Source organism: Amphiprion ocellaris, chromosome 10 (genome assembly GCF_022539595.1).
Source record: "Amphiprion ocellaris isolate individual 3 ecotype Okinawa chromosome 10, ASM2253959v1, whole genome shotgun sequence".
NCBI classification, from domain to species: Eukaryota; Metazoa; Chordata; class Actinopteri; family Pomacentridae; genus Amphiprion; species Amphiprion ocellaris.
In genome coordinates, this window is record NC_072775.1 from 7362809 (window position 1) to 7381504 (window position 18696).

The following is an 18696-nucleotide window of genomic DNA, read 5'->3' on the forward strand; positions in this document are numbered from 1 at the left end:
GAGAAATATATTGTAACAACATAAACATATTTATTGAATTAGTTATAAACAAAACCGTTACTTGATGAATGCAGCTTGTTTTTTCATAACTTCAGACTGAGTAGCGGGGGAAATTAGGCACGTATTGTCTGAAGAGTTGTACAAGCAAAAGCAAAACAAGCTTTTTTTTTCTGAAGCTGTTGGTTGTGATTTGTAATGTTGCCCATGCAGAGAGCTTTCTTTTGCATTTGGCACAAGAACAGAAAAATGAAGAACTATTTTACACGCTAGAATATCTTTGTGTTGCATTGTCATTAACAGATATATACCACCTTCCACTGAATGTGTAAATTTTTCTGCCTTGATGCCATCTCCATGTAGAAGAGAAGAGAAGAGAAGAGAAGAGAAGAGAAGAGAAGAGAAGAGAAGAGAAGAGAAGAGAAGAGAAGAGAAGAGAAGAGAAGAGAAGAGGGATCAGTTGCTGTCACTTGTTTTTATTGCAATTATCATTTTGCACATTAAATAGCTTCTGATAATGGTGTCAGGTGTGAAAACTGTGAATACAAATTTACAGATTGTGAGATGAATTAATGTGTAATTTGCATTAATACAGATAAATATATTTTAAACAATTTGGGTGTAACAGAATACTTTAGGAAGCTAGCCGTCCCGTCTCTGCTGTTTAGCGTGTTTTATGCAAAGCAGTTTACTCTGCATTCATGCACTGTAGCAAAATAAGCCTGGTGAGAATTGAACCCATAATTGCAAGTGCAGCAGTTACAACGTGCTAAACCACGCGGGAGCCTTCGTACAGTTCTGCAAAAAAAACAAAACAATGAGTGTGCAGGTGCACGGCTTCGACAGTGTTAGCAGAGAGAAAAACACTACTTACAGAAAAAATATAGACAGACATTTTTATTTGAATCCTGGAGAGCTCAGTGTTTCTTTTTCCCTTTCAAGTCGGAGTAACAATGAATAGTTGGGAGCGGCGATAACAGCTCCTTCGTGCAACTATATGGGGTTATGTTCAGGACAGGCCTTCTCCAGAATCTACCCTTGTTTTTCCTTTCTTCCTCTTCTGCACATCTCATTTAAAATCACTGTTCATCCACATCAAACAAGCAGCACATGCTGTCTATCTCGAACCCATTTACACAGCTGGACGCTAAAAATTCCCGCAAGGCCCCACGGGGTCCATCTTGGCATCACGTCTGTCTCCCTGCATCCCCCCCAAAGTTTACTCTACCTGCTCTGCTCGCAAAGTGATCATCCGTTTACCCAATATGGTGCGGTATATTTATGAAAGGTTTGGCCTTGCCTGCCTTTATGTATAAGGGATGAGAGTGCAGGGCTGAGGCGATTCATTTTGCACCACGGTGACACAGTGGTTTACCCACCGCCGCTCTCCTGACAGAGACCGTACAGTGGATGGAGCTCGTTAGCATATCTCCAGGGAGATGACGTGCTGGCCCATTTCCACCTGTGTTTTGAGGCAGCCTCGGGAGAATAGGGTCAAGAGTGCATCGATGGCAGGAGGGGACGGCGCAGACCTTCAGGGAGCATGTTCAGCTGGCTGCTCGGGGATCCTCAGAGGGTTAGGTGGGGGTTGTACATGTTCAGCCGAGTGGACATCAGTGTAGTTCCTCAGTAGCAGGGAATAAGGGATTTTAAAAGACTCTCAAAGAGTGCTCTTGCCTGTCCAACTTTTTTATTTTTTTCCCCCAAGAATCCATTTTGATAGACTTGACTTTGAGGGAGGATTTGCACATGTATACCATGAGAGGCAGGCTAACTGAGAGAAAAAACAAACACCCAAACACACACTGATGTGAGACGGCCAGCAATGGCCCGCCACACCCTGTTGAGGATGTGCCGCTCACAGTCCAGCGACTCCATTCATCAAGCTCGACAGAAAGAAAGAGAGCACCAGAGAGGGGAGGAAGAGAGAAGAAGTAAACAGAGGCTGAGAGGTGAAAGGTAACGTTGCAAGACAGCGGCAGAAGGATTGAGTGCTCGGGGACAAGAGCAGGTAAAGGTAGGTAAGCACAAAACAGACAGGAGGCGAGGACACAGCAATGGAAGGGAAGGAAGGGAGAGAAAGAGTTTAGACACTGCTGGGAAGGTTCCCATTAACATGGAAATCACTTCCTCTTCTCCGGCTCTCCGTGGCTCACTGATGGCTCGGCAAAAAGAGAATGGCTTTAGCTCCTATTATTCTGCGTGAAGGGGCACACTGCCAGGTCAGATGAAAAAGTAACGCAAAAAAATAAAAAATTGCCACGACAGTCTCTTTGCGCCCTGTCTCCCTGAATTTCTCGTGTGTTGTCTGCGAGCAAAGGGCCCAGGCATTGCCGGAGAAAACGTGATGGATTCACCTAATTTCCGCAGAAGCCTGAGCTGATATACAGGGAAAACGAAAAAGAAACAGGGGCTGAAATGGGCCCGTTTGGGGGGGTTAATGAAGTTTTAAATTTCCCCGTTTTTCCAGTGTGATGGCAGGGAAACTTGTGAGTATGGAAATTCTCTCAGTGTGGAGAATTTAAGACCCTCTTGGGATTCCATGAGGCTGGATTGCCTGCATGTAGGTCTTTTGGAAACCTTGTGTTGTATGGGACGATTACCGTGTGATGAATCTCTGCTCACAGGCTCTTTTTGCCGGCACAGGATTGTGGCAGAAAAGCTCATCAGGGGAAGCTCCGCCCGCAGATTCCTCATAGAAGCTGCCAATTTGATGTGATTCTAATGTCAGCGTAAAGCCTCATTTGTGGTGCATGTACTTGTGAAGAAGAAGAAGAGAGGAAAAAGAACAAAAAGCCACTAACCCACGAGGCTTACTGACCCTGGTAGTTTAACACTTCCGCAACTGCTGGACACTAGATTCACGCACATATATACACACACAGTGCAGTTGGTGGGCTGCAGCGGCATTGATGCCCACGCAGGGTGAAAGCCTAGAGGAATCTATCCAAGCAGAGCTCTGCACTGTGCCACCATTGACTCGGGGGCATTGCAATGGCAGGCCTAACTGTGCGTTGTAATACGAAGGAACCATTTCAGGAAAGGCTTTTCATGCCTCAGCGCTATCTAACACCCCTGAGCTGGTTGCGTACACAGATTTTTGCATACGTACTGTACGTATTAGTGTGCAAGTGGGTGCATGTGAATTCTCAAAGGAGGTCTTGAGACATCATCAGCCACAGCTGTCAATAATAAATCACCCACCAGCCCTCAACTTGTCCCTGTTTACAGAAATATACATGCATACATAAACAGGTACAGACTCATCTGTCTGCATTCTGGCCTCTAAATCCAACAACCGAAAACCTCGCCTCATCCCATTTCCCTGCATCCTGTCAGCTCTGTGAGAGATGAAGTGATTTTTAGTTAGCCCGATTATCACTGTCGCCATAAAACCATTAGCTCCACTCCTCTCCGTTCCTTTCCCCTCATCTCCATCCCTCCATCCAGCCATCTCCCTCTCCTTCCTCCTTCACGCTTTGGTGAACTTGCCCCCAGGACTCGCTTTCATGCATTCTAAAGAGTGCCGGCTTCAACGTCTTTATCGTTCCAGACCAAACAATGGGAGACGTCAGCGAGTGGGTGGCGATCATTGGACAGGACGACGGGATGTGGGCGGCCGCGTAGGACCGCATTGGCCTACGTGCGCATCCCTTAACTCCGATGAACCCATTACTAGTGCACAAATGCACATTAGTCATGGCATTTAACTAAATTCATTATCGATGCCCTATTGAAGAGGACACAAGCTATTTTCAATATGCATTGGATTGTTCTGTATGTGATTGGACTGCTAAAGAGGATATAGCAGAGAATGATGGTTCGTGCCAGCAGTGGCGGCTCTCTGTTGTCATTGTTACACAGAAAGCCACAAAAAAGGCTTCTCAACCTACCTCCCTTGTGTTCTACTAACATTATCTTAAGCATTAATATTGTATAAACCATTATTCATAATTTAGGAGCAGTAACTAAAGAAACTTCGGTGACCAATATTAACCTCAGGCATGGAATTTATTGCTTGGCAGGGAACACAGGAATGTTCATTAACAATAGCCGCAGTAGTTTATGGGGGGACTGTGAAAGTGAATGGTTTGACAAGTGGGATTTCTCAGCACAGACACTTTCTGCCACACTGACTAAATATGATTGCGCGCTGAGGGTGTTTTAAAACAGGAACAGATGGGAGAGAGTGTGATAAGGGACACGAGGGTACCGGGTGTGTGAAGAGCACACACTGAGTGAGTGGGAGTCAGGAGTGCGCGAGTGTGTTTTTGGCAGCGAGGGGATGTGTATACGTGTGTGTCGGTGCCTGACAAGAGATGACAAAGTCTGTCACTTCTCTGCGTGATCGTCTCCTCACCTTCAACTGGTCGTGCAGGTGTGCAAGGATATAAATACGAGAAAAAATACATTTCTATGAATGCAGAAGCCACAGGTAAAGAATACAGCACAAGGTTGCACCACAAGCACACCTTCAGCGTCACCCACTCATCCCTCTTTGTTGTCTGTACGCCTCTTTGCCTTTTCTCGTTGTCACTAAAGGACATAATACCCTTTTCATCCCTCTCGACTCCCTCCATTTCATTCACTCCCCCGCTCCCTTTCTTGTACATTTGTCTCCTTGTCTCCTCGGCCTCTCTGTGGTTTCCTCTCTGAGCCATTTCTCACCCACTCCCTCTGCGCTTCTCCTTTTTTTGTCTCACTCCTTTGACAACTTTATCGCACCTTTCTTAGCGACTCCCATCTTTTTCTCTTTCAGGGAGAAAAAAAAAACTTGAACACAAAAACTCGCTTGCACACACACACTTCCTCATTCTCTCTTTTCCGTCTCCTCCCATTCACACTGTCTCTGTAGCAGCCTCGTTCTCCGAGGAAATGAATTAGTAATATTTATGATGAAGCCCTCTCCGAACTACTCCCTCTTTCGCTCCCCCTCTCTCTGTCTCATCTCTCTGGTGCATAAAATGACACTGATCTTATTGGCGCTACCTATGTAGTCATCTGTCAGGCCATCTATCTTTCCATCCATCAAACAACTGGGAGAGTGATGGCTCCCTCAACGTTTTTATGTGGCACCGCTGGCAAGCCAAGGTTGTTTGGAATCCACATAAAAAGGCGAAGCAGCACCTGCGTCTCCGTCTGCGGACTTGTCACCGAGCAGAGTTGTAGCTATTCAAACGGCTCTTGCAGGCAGAGCAGAGGAAGCCAAAAGTTTTCACCAAGTTATGAGTCTGCAGACGCATCTGGGAATTTTCTGTGTGTGTGTGTGTGTGTGTGTGTGTGTGTGTGTGTGTGTGTGTGTGTGTGTGTTGCACAAATTGTCACAAGGCATTGAATCAAGGTTTTGCCCTTTGACAGCCTGCAGATTTATTTGAGCAGGTAGAGCTGGTGCACAGGTCTGCATTGGACCCCATCGCACATCAAATGTTGACATTTCACCGAGATGAAGCAAAGAGTGACATTTCCTTGTCTGATATTTCAAATAAAAGAATGTGGTGGTGAGTCATTTTCTGGAAAGTTTTAGAGGATTTAGATTAAAGCTAAAGTCTAATGCACTGGAAGAAAGTGTGTTTTAAATTATTCACTGAGTGTGAGAATTCAAGGTTCCTCTTTTAGTCTATAGCTCAGTAATCATATTTTCAGGTATTAATTTATTCAATAGCTTTAGCACTGCCTGTGTGTAAAATGTGTTTTATGGTATGACACAATTACAGCAGCTAGGATAAATAATGACTACAACAGGATCTCATATCATGATCTCACACTGCTAAATTGGTGAGCATGATGAGAAAGCAAAGCAGAAAATGTAGTTAAGATTTGTTAACAGTACAGGGACTTCACTGAATGTGTTTCACAGATGAAACCGAAAGGAAGCTTCCTATAAAGGAGAAGAAGTGATGTTTCTCTTTACTTAGCTGATTGGTTCTTGCCATAATATGGATTATAACGGTTGTCTGTCAACTGTGTACCAACCTGACTTCTGCACAACACAACTGATGGTCCCAGTCCCATTAAGAAGTCAAGAAATCCCACAAAGTAACTGTTTGATTCACAACATGGGTCGAAAGTGACCCATATTAAATGGAAAATGGGTATCTCTTAACCCATGTAGGGCATCAAAGGGTTAACCTTGGTGACTACATTATGAAGCTCATTGAGAGAAGGCCAAAGGTTTGCAAAGCTGTCATCAAAACAAAGGGTGGCTACTTTGAGGAATCTAGAATATAAAACTTATTTAGAGTTACATCACAGTTGTTTGTTTGCTGCATAATTCCATATATCTTGCTTAGATTTGATGTCTTCAGTATGTATCTACAATGTAGAAAATAGTAAAAATATAGAAGAAAACATTGAATGAGAAGGCGTGTCCAAACTTTTGACTGGTAGTGTAGTTTGGATGAGCATTTCTTAAGAAACTTAAAAACAATTTAAAAAAAAAAAAAAAAACACACAAAAAAAAACAGAAGTTTCTGACAACAGTAAGACCATGTAGCTTAAAAAACTGTCACACAATTATCTTAAGTGTGGGAGTATTTTAGAAAGAGATCCAACAATGCTGGAAATGGTTGATCACACCAGTATAAATGTTGCACAAGACGTTAAAGTAAAAGCATCCTGGAGGATGTTGTTGAGACAACACAGTCCTGTTGACTGTCTTTTTATAAACACAATACAAGCTATTAGGATTGTCAAGACGTGTAACTTCGTCAATTAGTAGTAGAACTTGAAAAAGATTTTCTAAATGTTAATTCACCGTCTCCATCTGCAGTTTTCTATTTTCTATTTACAATAATGCTCATATATGAGTGACAAAATGACTTAAACTCATTAGAGACTGCTGTTTCTATCTGTAAATGTAAATGAATTTAGTTACTGTCTGTGTCCCACACTCATGCAAAAATACATTTGCCCATAATCATCTAAGCTGCATGTTATTCCAGTGATGAAGGGAATCAGTGTCATAACCATTTTAAGGTTTAAGTCAAGTACTTATGTAAAAATACTGATTCTAATGTTCAGGGACAGACTTCATTTGATGTATATTCATTAAAAATAATATATGTGTCCTTTTAAATTTGAGGTCCAGTGTCTTTATGTCATAGCAAAGCAAGGTCACTGTGGTGCTATGACAATGTAGCACAGGACTGATGTGGAAATTAGATGATGATGATTACAAGATTGTTGAAACATTGATTAGATAAGACTTTGATATACAGTCATTGAAAAATTATTAGATCACCCTTGTTTTCTTTAATTTCTTGTTCATTTTAAAGCCTGGTACAACTAAAGGTACATTTGTTTGAACACATATAATGATAAATATAAAAACAGCTCATAAAAGTTTAATTTCAGAGCTGATATCTAGACATTTTCCATGGTTTTCTTGATTATAACCAAAATCACTTCAGTTCTTAAATCAATAGCTATGGCACTGTACTGCCAAAAACAATGCTTTTCCATGTTTCTTTACTCCCTGTTTTAATCACATGATACACACAGGAGTTAGTACTTGATTACATAACCATTGTTTTTGACGACTACAGCCATTCGTCTTCAGACCAGCTACAAGAAGTCGGTGTCCAACTGTCCTCACCGAACAAGTCACATCTCTCCACAGTGTTCAGTCATCTTTAAGGTCCCTGGAGGTCTGACGACGATTCCTGACACAGGAACGGATGAGTGACGGTCGTCTGCTGGGGTAGAAAGAGTGTTCCATTGCATTGGAACACTACCAAAATTGGCTAGCAATGTTCAGTTTGTTTTTTCTTGGTGTAATCTTGGAGATTTTTTCCCTACCTGTCCCTCAATCATGCCAATTTCCAGCAATGCAAGATGTCTGCCTTTGTGTCTTCACATAATTCTTTAGTTTTAGGCATTATATGAGAGCTGACAACTTCTGAGTTGTGCTACGACTTGAATGTCAGCAGGAAACCACTCTAGGCCTTTGCATGTGCAGTGCTGCTGATGATGTGAAATGGCCTCTTATACCCTGGAATACAATTAAGCTTAAGCATGTCAAATAAGACATAAAGTATTATGGAATCAGCTGCATTTTTTTTGGGTTCATTGTATTCTTCAGGTAATATACCTTTAGTGGTACCAAGCATTAATTAATGAACAATAAATTGAAGAAAACAAGGGCGGACTAATCATTTTTTTTCCATGACTGTATATATATATTTCAAGTTAAGTTTCATTTTAGTTGAGTAATAGAGAAAATCATTGGAAAAAAACAATAAAATCATCATTAATTGAAAGCATGAAACATGATCTTTCTCAGTGGTGCCAGTTACACCCATCAAGGTGTCAGCTAATTTGAGTTTATTAAACTTTAGATAACCTCACACAGTCAGTGTTCGTATTGAGAAAGCTGTACACAGCAATACTGGAAGCCAAGCAGTCGGCCCATTTCAAACAGGCACTGCTAGTTAAACAGAAATGAGATTTTCCTGAAAGAACACGCCTCAGTCTGACAGTAGCATGTGATTGCGATATGCCATTGTCTTCTAATACACTGCGATACTGGGAGTTTTCTCATGCAACAGGAAGAACTGGGTCATGTTTATTTCTATGTTTTTAAATGTCAAAGGCAAGTGCTTGCATATTTCTTTCCTTTAGTTTGTCTGTTTACTTCGTCTTCCATATATCACTTCATCAGGCGTCAGTGTGGAAATTGGTAAAACAATATTTGCATTCAGTTTTCGTACTGTATGTAGGAGGTGATAAAAACTAAAGTGGAAAGAGGAGACTACTGAGTAAAGCTGTTTACTGTGTTGGATGATTTCGCTGATATGATATTTAATGGAAATAATGTGTGGGAGAATGGAACACTAAAAATAAGTCCACAAACAGTTTCATTTTTTAAAATGTGTCTATTTCCTCAGCATCTCAGTATTCCAGGCATGTTCACCTCTTAAATAACCTACTTTCCTGAGTGGTTAGAATGTTGTTGGTTTTTTTTTTTTTTTTTTTTTTGTTTTAAAAAAAGGTTGTTCTTTGTATTAAATTAAGTGGTCATCTTATTTTTAGGTACTCTTCCAGCAGATGCTCCTGGCCTCTATTTCAATTTATCCCAGAGAGAATTGGGAGGATGCATAGTCATAAATTATTAAACCACAACTCTATCGTACAAAGCTTTATGGAGCTGCAGAAGTCCCATCATGTTAATTTCCCTGTGGATTACCAGAGGTGCAGAAAGTCATCTACTCCTATCCTCAAGCTTTGCGACATGAAGTTTATAATTTGAGGTGTGATTTGAAACCTTGTTTACCGTCATACAACTAGTCTTCCATGTATTCAACACTGCACTAACATAATTAACACTTTAATTAGGGAATGAGTTGATGTGAAATGAGACAGCAACAAAAACTTCCTTTTAGCACAGTTTTTACATCTGCCTGCTTGGTTAATTGCACATTTTGGGGCAGCGGTTAAAAACAAAAGTTTATGAGCTCAAATTCTAACACACTGTCATGAAAAGCAAGCACATCCAGTTCTGTGAGTGCTTACACAGCAGGAAAAAATCATGAGTGCGATGATATTTCTGGGATGAAGACTTCAAATAATCTCGAGGTATTTTCAGCATCTTACGATAAATGATTACTTTGTTGCCACTTTAAAATGTTCAAAAAGCACTTCTACCTTTAAAAAGTTCATTTGATATGGATGAAAATCAAATTAAAGCTTCTTTTCTGCCAAGAAATGCAAAACTAAAACATAAAAGAACAGGTTGCTGTCCAAATACATTTGGAGCACAGAGTATGCCATTTGATAATAGGCCCCAAAGCAAAGTGTGGTTAGAGCGTTATGTTTACCAAAGAAGCATCTGAAAATATCCCAGATTTTCCACTTATTATTTGACCAAAAAACAACTACAATCTGTACGGTAGCCTACTTTCCTTTCGCTATACTGCCTCCTCCAGGCATAAGAAATCCCTTGACAGCATTCAAAACTGTACACACAACAAACCCACTTAGTTCCTGAAATCATGTTTCAGATGGGGAGGAATTCTAGGGCGCCGTGAAAAGACGAGCCCACAAAGCCGGACCCATTTTTTTCCCCCTCCTTGTTAAGGCTATAATGTACAGCCGATACCTGGTTCGTACGCTCCAGTGTAATCCTCTCCTTCTGCTAAATGCCACAAGGAATAAGCAGTGTTGACCTTGGGAGACGCGGGGGCCGGATTTGAGGGTGTCTTTCTAAAAGCCTGGGTGTGTAATTGAGTAGAGCGGCAGGGTGGCTGGCTTTGATGGTGTTCGCACAAGCACAAGGGAGCACGAGTGCGTGAGGGAACACAGGAGGAAGAAAAAGCCAAGCAGAGGATCAGGGATACACACAGAAATACACAAACACAAACGTGGGAATATGTGGGCACACTCGCAAACACACAAACTGCAGGCCAACATCAGTGTATTCAATACAGCACACACATGCAGGGAGTCACAGGCAGGAACAGACGAGGCAGCAGGGAGGTTTTGGTGAGTTTTTAAAGCAGCCGCTGGCATCATGAGGCTCTTCATCACCCAGACGGATCAGAGCGAGTCCCGTTTTCCTCCAAGAAGCCCTCCAGACCTCAGTGCAGCCTGATTCCAAAATGCCATCTTTGATAGGGGTTCAACTCGACCAACAAACCTCCCACCCCAGGACATCATTAGTTCAATGTTGCCATTGAAAGCCGCTGCTCTACTGGACAAGAAACCCTTCACCGTCTGCCCATCCAACTCCTGACAGCTCCTTTCTTGCATCCATCTGCACTCTGCTATACTATGTCAATGTTTACCTGCTCCTGCACCTGTCGGATAGGAAACCGAGGAGCATTTATGTAACACTTTTCCTATGCCACAGTTAAATGAAGATCTGAACAAATTAATTTACTGCTGAAGTCATAATTTTAATAACTTGCCTAATTAACGGTATGAACAAGCTATATGATGTGACAGAGTTAGTTATCTACTGTTAATTTGACCATTCTGTCATGTAGAAATTATGTTCCTGAACAGAAATAGTATGGATGATAGAAAGAAACATAATTGCCACAGGATTAGATTTTCTCTGAGAAATGTAACTGGCAAGTTGCAATACTGAGTGTATCAGTTCTATGATCTCTGGCCGTGTGTATTTTTCTGCCAAAAAATCCAATTGTATAATACAATATCCACTTGTTTTGACTGTAGCATTATCCAACTAATCTTTTTGTAAGCTTTCAGCACTCAAAACGCTTAATTAACGTTCCAAAAATTCACCATGATTTGAAACATAGCGTGGGTTTTTTTGCACTTGATCAAAATCACAACCCCTTTCTAACTTCAACCAAAGCACTTGTGTTCCTTGAACTGAACAACTGACAGAAGTCCAGATAGGAATCCAAGTCTCTGGTGTGCGTTTTGTCGGCCCACCATCCACCCCAACCACCTCTGGCTGACTGATGCAGTTCATAAATGTGGCTCTCCAGTCATTAAAAAAACAAACAGAAAAAAAAAAAAACACCGCCTCTGTATCCAGCCAGAGGTTATGTTGCATACAGATGTAATTGGGAAGGCAGCAGACCCTTTTCACAGCCATTTTGACATGAAATAGTAGGTAAACACAGGTGTTACTAATGGCATTAATAAAGGTTCTCTATTTAGGTGCAGAACCTTAATTAATGTCATTAGTAACACCTGTGTTTACCTACTATTTCATGTCAAAATGGCTGTGTAATTGTGTAGCAATGTCACTTCCAGGGACACAGCTGTAATTTGGCCAACTAGACTGAAGCCTGATTAACATTACTTCTAAGCAGGTCAAAAAAAAAAAACAAGAGCCGTGTCATTCTCAATTTGCCGGCTAACCCTTAGTGTGCAAACTTTTCTGTCTGTCATTTTATTTGAGAGTCTGAACTGTGTGTGTGAATTCTGCTCATTCTACAGTGTTTCCAAAAAATCCACAGTGAAAGGTACAAGAAACAATGTCTGCGGCACGTGCACTGCAGCTAACAGTGGTGAGGTAAAAGAGGGCAGGTGAATCACTTTGATCTAAAATCAAAAGATGTTATTGTAGTTCGACTCCCTGCTGATTATCACAGTCACCAGGTGGCTCTGCAGCTGAGGCAGGTGGGGGGCATGAGGGTACTTTAAAACACAATTTGTGTGAAAATTCATGCTCCTTTTGCTTTTGAATATCATTATTACATCTAAACATGATCAAGCAGTATTAAAATCCCCACTAACATGTGGGCTTCTCACTTTTTCCACCAAGAATTAAATAATTTTAATTGACTTTTCAGACTCAGTATTCATGATCTTAAAGGTGCATTACACACAACTTTGAACATAAAATTTAAAAAATGCACTAATAAAGCAGCAAACAACTATCTGCTATGTAGTGATGTGGAGTAATGATTCTATAATTGTAATTCTACCCATGGTCCATCAGACTCCTGAACTCAAAACACCTGTCTGCCTGAATGCACAATGTCACTTTAAGTGGTTCAAATGTTGCTTATGTGCAATTTCCTGACCATATTTATTCTATTCTATTGCTTTTTATTCCATTTCATTTACCTCCCATATTGTACATATCTGGCCTCCTTTGCATAAGTTGTCATTGTTAAGATTGTCTTGTTTTATATGTACATTTGATTTTATTATTTAATGTTGATATTTTATTTCTTAATGCTTGATATTAATGCACCGTCCAGCGGAAGCTATTTATATTTTCGTTATGCCCCCATGTATGATGACAATAAAGCCATTCTATTCTATTCTATAGTAGCTGTTATGATCAGAGTAATGAAATACTGCGCTGACATCCAGAAGTCTGAAGTCCATGTAGAACCTTTAACAGGATTAATGCACACAGAAACTTTCCCTCAAAACTACACAGTCTTGAGTTTAATCTACAAATAATACTGTATTTTTAAACTGCAATCATATTATTGCTTGGGAAATCACAGTCTGATAATTCCGCCTAACAACAACTATTACTTTTCCTGGAAAGAAGTGATCTATTTCTACAGCACCCCTTGATGAAAAGGTAAGTTATATGTCTTATCAGCCTTTCTAAGAATCCAAATCAAGTGCAAATGTTCAAAAGCTATATTCCGACTTCCCCTATCTCCACTTTAATTGGAGGAAGGTCCGCAATTAAACTGGAGGGAAGCGAGCTTGCTTAGATGAGAAAAGGCAGAAAGGATGACATTAAGTAAAGGATGACAAGAACATTGGCCATCAAGGCCACTTGGTTCCCTTGATCATTCACAGGAGGACTAACCGGCTTGTGCTTTTGAAGGTAATAAAGGACCCACCTACTGATTTATATTCTTTTTTTTGGCAGTGTAGCAAAGACAGGATTCATTAATATCGGCCTGTATGCAACAACAGAGATGGACAAATAAAGTGAAGTGAGCAGTGCTGCATAGGGAGTTCTCCCACCAGCACAATCACCTCCTAACTAAAAGAATGATCAACAGCTTCATGTTTGATTTAATGATTAACAGTTTAATGTCCAACTAGGATAATAATGTCTAATAATCCATCTTGATTATGGAATCTTTGTGGTGACCAGCAGCCATTATGAAAAATGATGGCTTGGGTGTGCATTTTGTTTATAGTAATGCAATAGTAGACGAGACAACAAGAGTAATTTAAGTCAATTCATCAGCAGTATAAGTCAAAGCTACATGTGAGGCAGAACTTTTCCATTTATCTTTTGCACTAGAATAACTCCATGATTACAAACAGTGGAATTAATTTAAATGTCAATCGGGTCCGCTTACATCGAAGTCCTGTCAGATTACGTGATATAATGTGACAGTACAGCTGCAGTTGGAAATAGGAGCTGATCTATCACTGCAGAGGCGAGTTAAATCCATGACTGAATGTTTGATGAGGTACTTTGCAGCCCTGCAGGAGTCTCCTCTGCCTGACTGCTGCTGTGAAAATCCTGACAGGACCTGCAGGTCAAAAAGGTCTGAGAACCCTTCTGCCTTCTGGTGCAAAAACACACACAGTGTTTATGCAGTGTTTGTTTCCTGTCGAGCTTTTCTACATAATGAATAATAGAAAGTTAACACAAGCAATTTCTGCTACTTTGCGGTGACTGACAGCTCGCTTGATACCGCATTGTTCTAACGAGGTGATGCCCCAGCAATCTGCTGCTCCGAACTCTAATGAACCAACATTGTGTGTTTGTGTGCATGTGGAATGAAGCACATATAATTATTGTACATGTGTGTGCATACAGAAAGCGCAGCATGCCTAACATACAGTAATTTTCTGTTATTATCTTGTGCTGCAGCTCTACTCCTGGTAGCAATTCTGCCCCTGTGGGTGGCTGTATGAGCTACTCACTCTGGGTAAAGCGAGGAGGGTTGTCGTTGACATCGGTGAGCCTGACAGTGACGGTGGTGGTCCCAGATAGTCCTCCCAGGTGGCCGCCCATGTCTTTGGCCTGCAGCACCACCAGGTACTGGTCCTGGGTTTCTCTGTCCATGTCGGGTACAGCTGTACGTAGAATACCTGCAGAGAAAACGCACACAGTAGCATCAGGGTGGCCGTGACACATTTAAAGGAAGTTTTTTATTACTGTGGGAAAACAGCACCAAATGACCACAATACATCTGTGTGAAACTAAAATGGTTTTCTGATCAATATTTATGACTCTATGATTAGTCGGCTCCGAACCCTCTGGCTTCCAAAATGCACTTTCTGGCCCACGTTCGGCTCTGAAACAAAGGCAAAGTTGGAAGTCGTCCAGCCATATTCACATATTTAACGATGGAATATCTTGTTAAGCATACGAGAGCCTTATCTCACCTTCTGTATTATGTGTTTATGACTTTACCAGACACCAGCAGGTATCACTTTCTAATAGCCGCACTTTATGGGTTTACAAGCTGCGGCTAATGACCATATTGCTAGTTAACAATCACTTATTGAGATTTTGTGGACCAGCAATGTGCCATTTGTAATAATATTGACGCCTGACTGGATGAATCATTGTAATGTAAAAGGTGTTTGCTAATGGCTGAGGAGGGGGCAAGTGGAATAACTGCTGACTTGAACTAAATATCTTATGTGGTGTTGGATTGAGAATCATAATAGACACCCTGACCTTATATTAATGACTTATTAACATTTATAGCGGCACATCTGACTGCCCATTATGAACTGAGAACGTCGTGACCCTTTATTAAGGACTTCATCAAGACTGCAGTTACACATGTTAGTATGTCATTAATAAAAGGTCGGGGGTTTCTTGATTTTTCAGTAAGCCATTTCGCCTGCAGCTATAAATGTTAATAAGTTGTTATTTAATGGGCTTAGGTCCTGATGCTCTGCAGCTCTTTCTTAGAAACTTTACTAATTGGTCAGTCAATCAGAGAAACTTAAAACTTGTAAGACTTAAAATTAAACGATTCTGAATATTTAAACTCTTGCCTCTAGTGTTACTTCAGTAAAAATTTTTTACAATTTGTCAAATTTATTTTACATAATATGTCCTCCTGTTAATCAGTCTTTGTTTTTATTGGGTCCTTCGTTGATAACATAATGGTTTGTCAATTGTTGATTGATTAAATAAATGATAACAACAGATCAGTTGGGACATAAAGCAACCAGTATCAGTTTTTTTTCATAACTATCAGTACATTTAGCTGCTAAATTTGTCTAATTTATCCAAGTATTTGCCCACCCATAAGCACTGAAAATCCACTGACCAGCTTATTATTACACTGTAAAATCTCAAAAATGTAGTGTTGATTTATAGTGATAAAGTAAAATTTATTTACCATTAGTTTTTTTCAGGGGCGAAATGACACTGAATTTTGAATGTTTTTGTTTTGCTTCACATTTTTACTAAAATTGCTTTGCTCCAAATTATTCAGAGAAAATTCAGCTTCTATGCAATTCCAAATGATCCTGCTCATTTCTACCATATTATAGAGTGCTAATACTAATATAAATGGAAAAAGCTGACACAGTAGTCCTCTAGTCATTTACTGGTCAATTGCAGGTCAAGGCCTCAGCCTTATTGAGCTTAGTGAGCTTAGAGAGCTTGTTACTAGGATCCATCAGCGAAATAGAGCTGCTGCTCATAAGATGTCGTAAGGGTATAAAAGCACATCCACAGATTTTCACATTTCAGTGGCCACAGTGCGAACTATAATCAAAAAGCACACAGAGCTCCACACTGTGAAAACCTCAAAGGTTGTGGTAGGAAGCCCTAAATGACTGTTGTACTTACATAAATGGTATTGCAAGAGTCAAGAAGAATTCAAGGATCACCACCAGGACCATTCTGATAAATCTAAACAATACTGGTTCAATATCTCAAGGCAGACACACCAACAGACATTGAACAAGGTTGGTCTCCATGGATGAAGACAAAGAAGGACTCCACGTCTTCAAGAGGGGCTCATAAAAGCTCACCTGGACCAAGAAGAAAGCTTCTGGAAAATGGATTTATTTGGACACAAGGACGTGGCTTTTGTTTGGTAAAAGATAAGAAACGTGTTCAACCCCAAGAACATGATCTCAATGTTTAAGCTTTGGGGTTGTTTTTTTCGCCAATGGTCCAGGCAACTTTGTCAGCAGCATCATTACAAAAGTTCAGGCAGTGTGCAGGAAAACTTGGCCTGTGTTATCATTGGATCTTCCAACAAGACAAGATCTGAAATGATCTTCCATCACAACTGGCGAAGAAATAGTTTTTAAAAAGTAGTATCAGCATGTTGGAGTGGACTGGAATGTCCCATTGAAAATCTGTGGAGACCACAATGATGACAAAGAAGTCTTCAAATGTCAAGAACCTGGAGATCGTCTCAAAGCAGGAGTGGAATAAAATGCCAGTGGAGACATGAAGAAAGCTTCTTAGCAATTGTTTAATTCATGTAGTGACAAAGAAATGTGTTCCCATTGATTACTGACACATTGTGTCATTTCCAGCCAGAAGAAACTTACTGGGCAATTAAAAAAAAACAGCATAAACTGAAATTTGGCACAAATCTGGGGCTTTACTTTATCTTGCACATGATTCTTTGAAACCACATTTCCCACCTCCTTTATATTGTATGCCCATTACTAAATCCAATAGATACAACTAACTAATTCAGTATAAAGCAGAGTGTGAAGTTTTCTGATGCTCAAGAACCAGACAGTAATTTATTTCTGTACTTGTTTTGTGTGAGTTGTGGCATAAACTTGTCAGTGATGTTAGCTGTAGTTTGGTCATTATCAAAGTTAGAAAAAAAGTCCTAAAGTTACTTCTGTGTAAAAAAAAAAAAAACCCAGAACTTGTGCTGAGTAATTAAAGTGTCTTGACTCTAATTGATGGATAAAGTTGTTTTCAGACCTCTGTGGCATTTCGGAAGCCCTTTCCGAAACTACTGGACAATATCGAGGCGCACTGTCATCAGGCTGCAGACATGTCTGCTTTTCCTGACAATTTGACAGCTTTTCTGACATTTAGGAGACACTCACTTTCCATTTGACAGCGCCAATATATAACTTAATGTCCCGTTGAAGGCACACGGAAAGACACACAGACACACAAATACATAAACACAGATACGTGAAGAGGCTCATATGGAAATGATAAATCACCACTCGGCGACAGCTAGGCATGCTGACGGAGCGTAAAATCTCGATCTGTGTCTCACACTCTTTAACGGCACACCAAGACGCATCGCTTACACGCGTTCAACATCGATCACCTCCTCAGTGTAAATGGCCTCATTCTGCTACATGTGATTGGATGTTGCACATCAAGCGCTGGCTGCTCGTGCCCAACATCAGCCAAAACACCGGCCTGGATGACTTGGCAGCTCAAGGTGAATCACATTCAACACTGGCTGTTTTGAATGCTAACGACCAGGCAGAAATATGTGGAGGTTTCTGAGCGGAATTCATAAGCAAACAAACTGAATATATGAGCAAATGTGCTCGTCTCTGAGTGCACATTCTGAATAAGACCTTTAGTGATGGAGCCAACAAGAAACGGGGTGATTGAAAAAGGGAGATAGAGAGCGGAGAGATGAAGAAGGGAGAAGGGAGCGGACATGTTCCGAATACTAAAGCTGGTCTAATAGCGCAGTGTCATGGCTAATACACAGTGTGGAATTAGGCTTACATTCCCCGATTAGCATTTCAAAAAGCGCTGCGGCTCTCTTTTGGTTTTTACTGAGGTCCTCACATGTCAAGGCAATCAATTACGAAACGCCGACAGTCATTGAGCGAAACACAAGTCTCTGCCACCTGTGACCCACATGGGGAGAACGAACACGCACGTGCAGGTTCATACCTTCACATGCAAACAAAAAAAAACCAACAACAACTTCAAGGAGCCTCAGCTTCAATCAGAAACAGCATCAGACGGTTAGAAACTCTACGTCAAGTGAGCTGCGGTTCCCCCTCTGAGATACGGTGCTGGAAAAACTCAAAAATAAAAAACTTCTTGCCCCGAGGTGACATGTGTGACACAGAGACACAGTGAGAAGACACACACACACACACACGGCAGACAGGTTCTTTGCAATCTGTCCTGCATTAAAGTTCACAAACCTTTGCTGACGTCTGTCTTTAAACACGTCGCTTTGCCTTCACTTCATCCGGAGATAATAACATCGCTGCAGTGTTTTTTTGGGGGGCGCACACACACACACCCCTGGCAGCATGAATACATTTTCTGCCATTTCATACTGGAGTGAACCGGAAGGGGGA

At 40.9% G+C, this 18696-nt stretch overlaps 1 protein-coding gene across 4 annotated transcripts in view; it reads right to left on the bottom strand.

Moving 5' to 3' along the window:
- LOC111584813 (uncharacterized) overlaps positions 1–18696 on the bottom strand; it is a 174139-nt gene that overhangs the window by 60130 nt on the left and 95313 nt on the right. For all 4 annotated transcript variants that reach the window (XM_035941008.2, XM_023294092.3, XM_055014329.1 and 1 more), the window contains exon 5: positions 14329–14496. In XM_035941008.2, coding sequence (XP_035796901.2) covers positions 14329–14496 — 168 coding nt within the window. The remainder of the gene's footprint in view (positions 1–14328; positions 14497–18696) is intronic.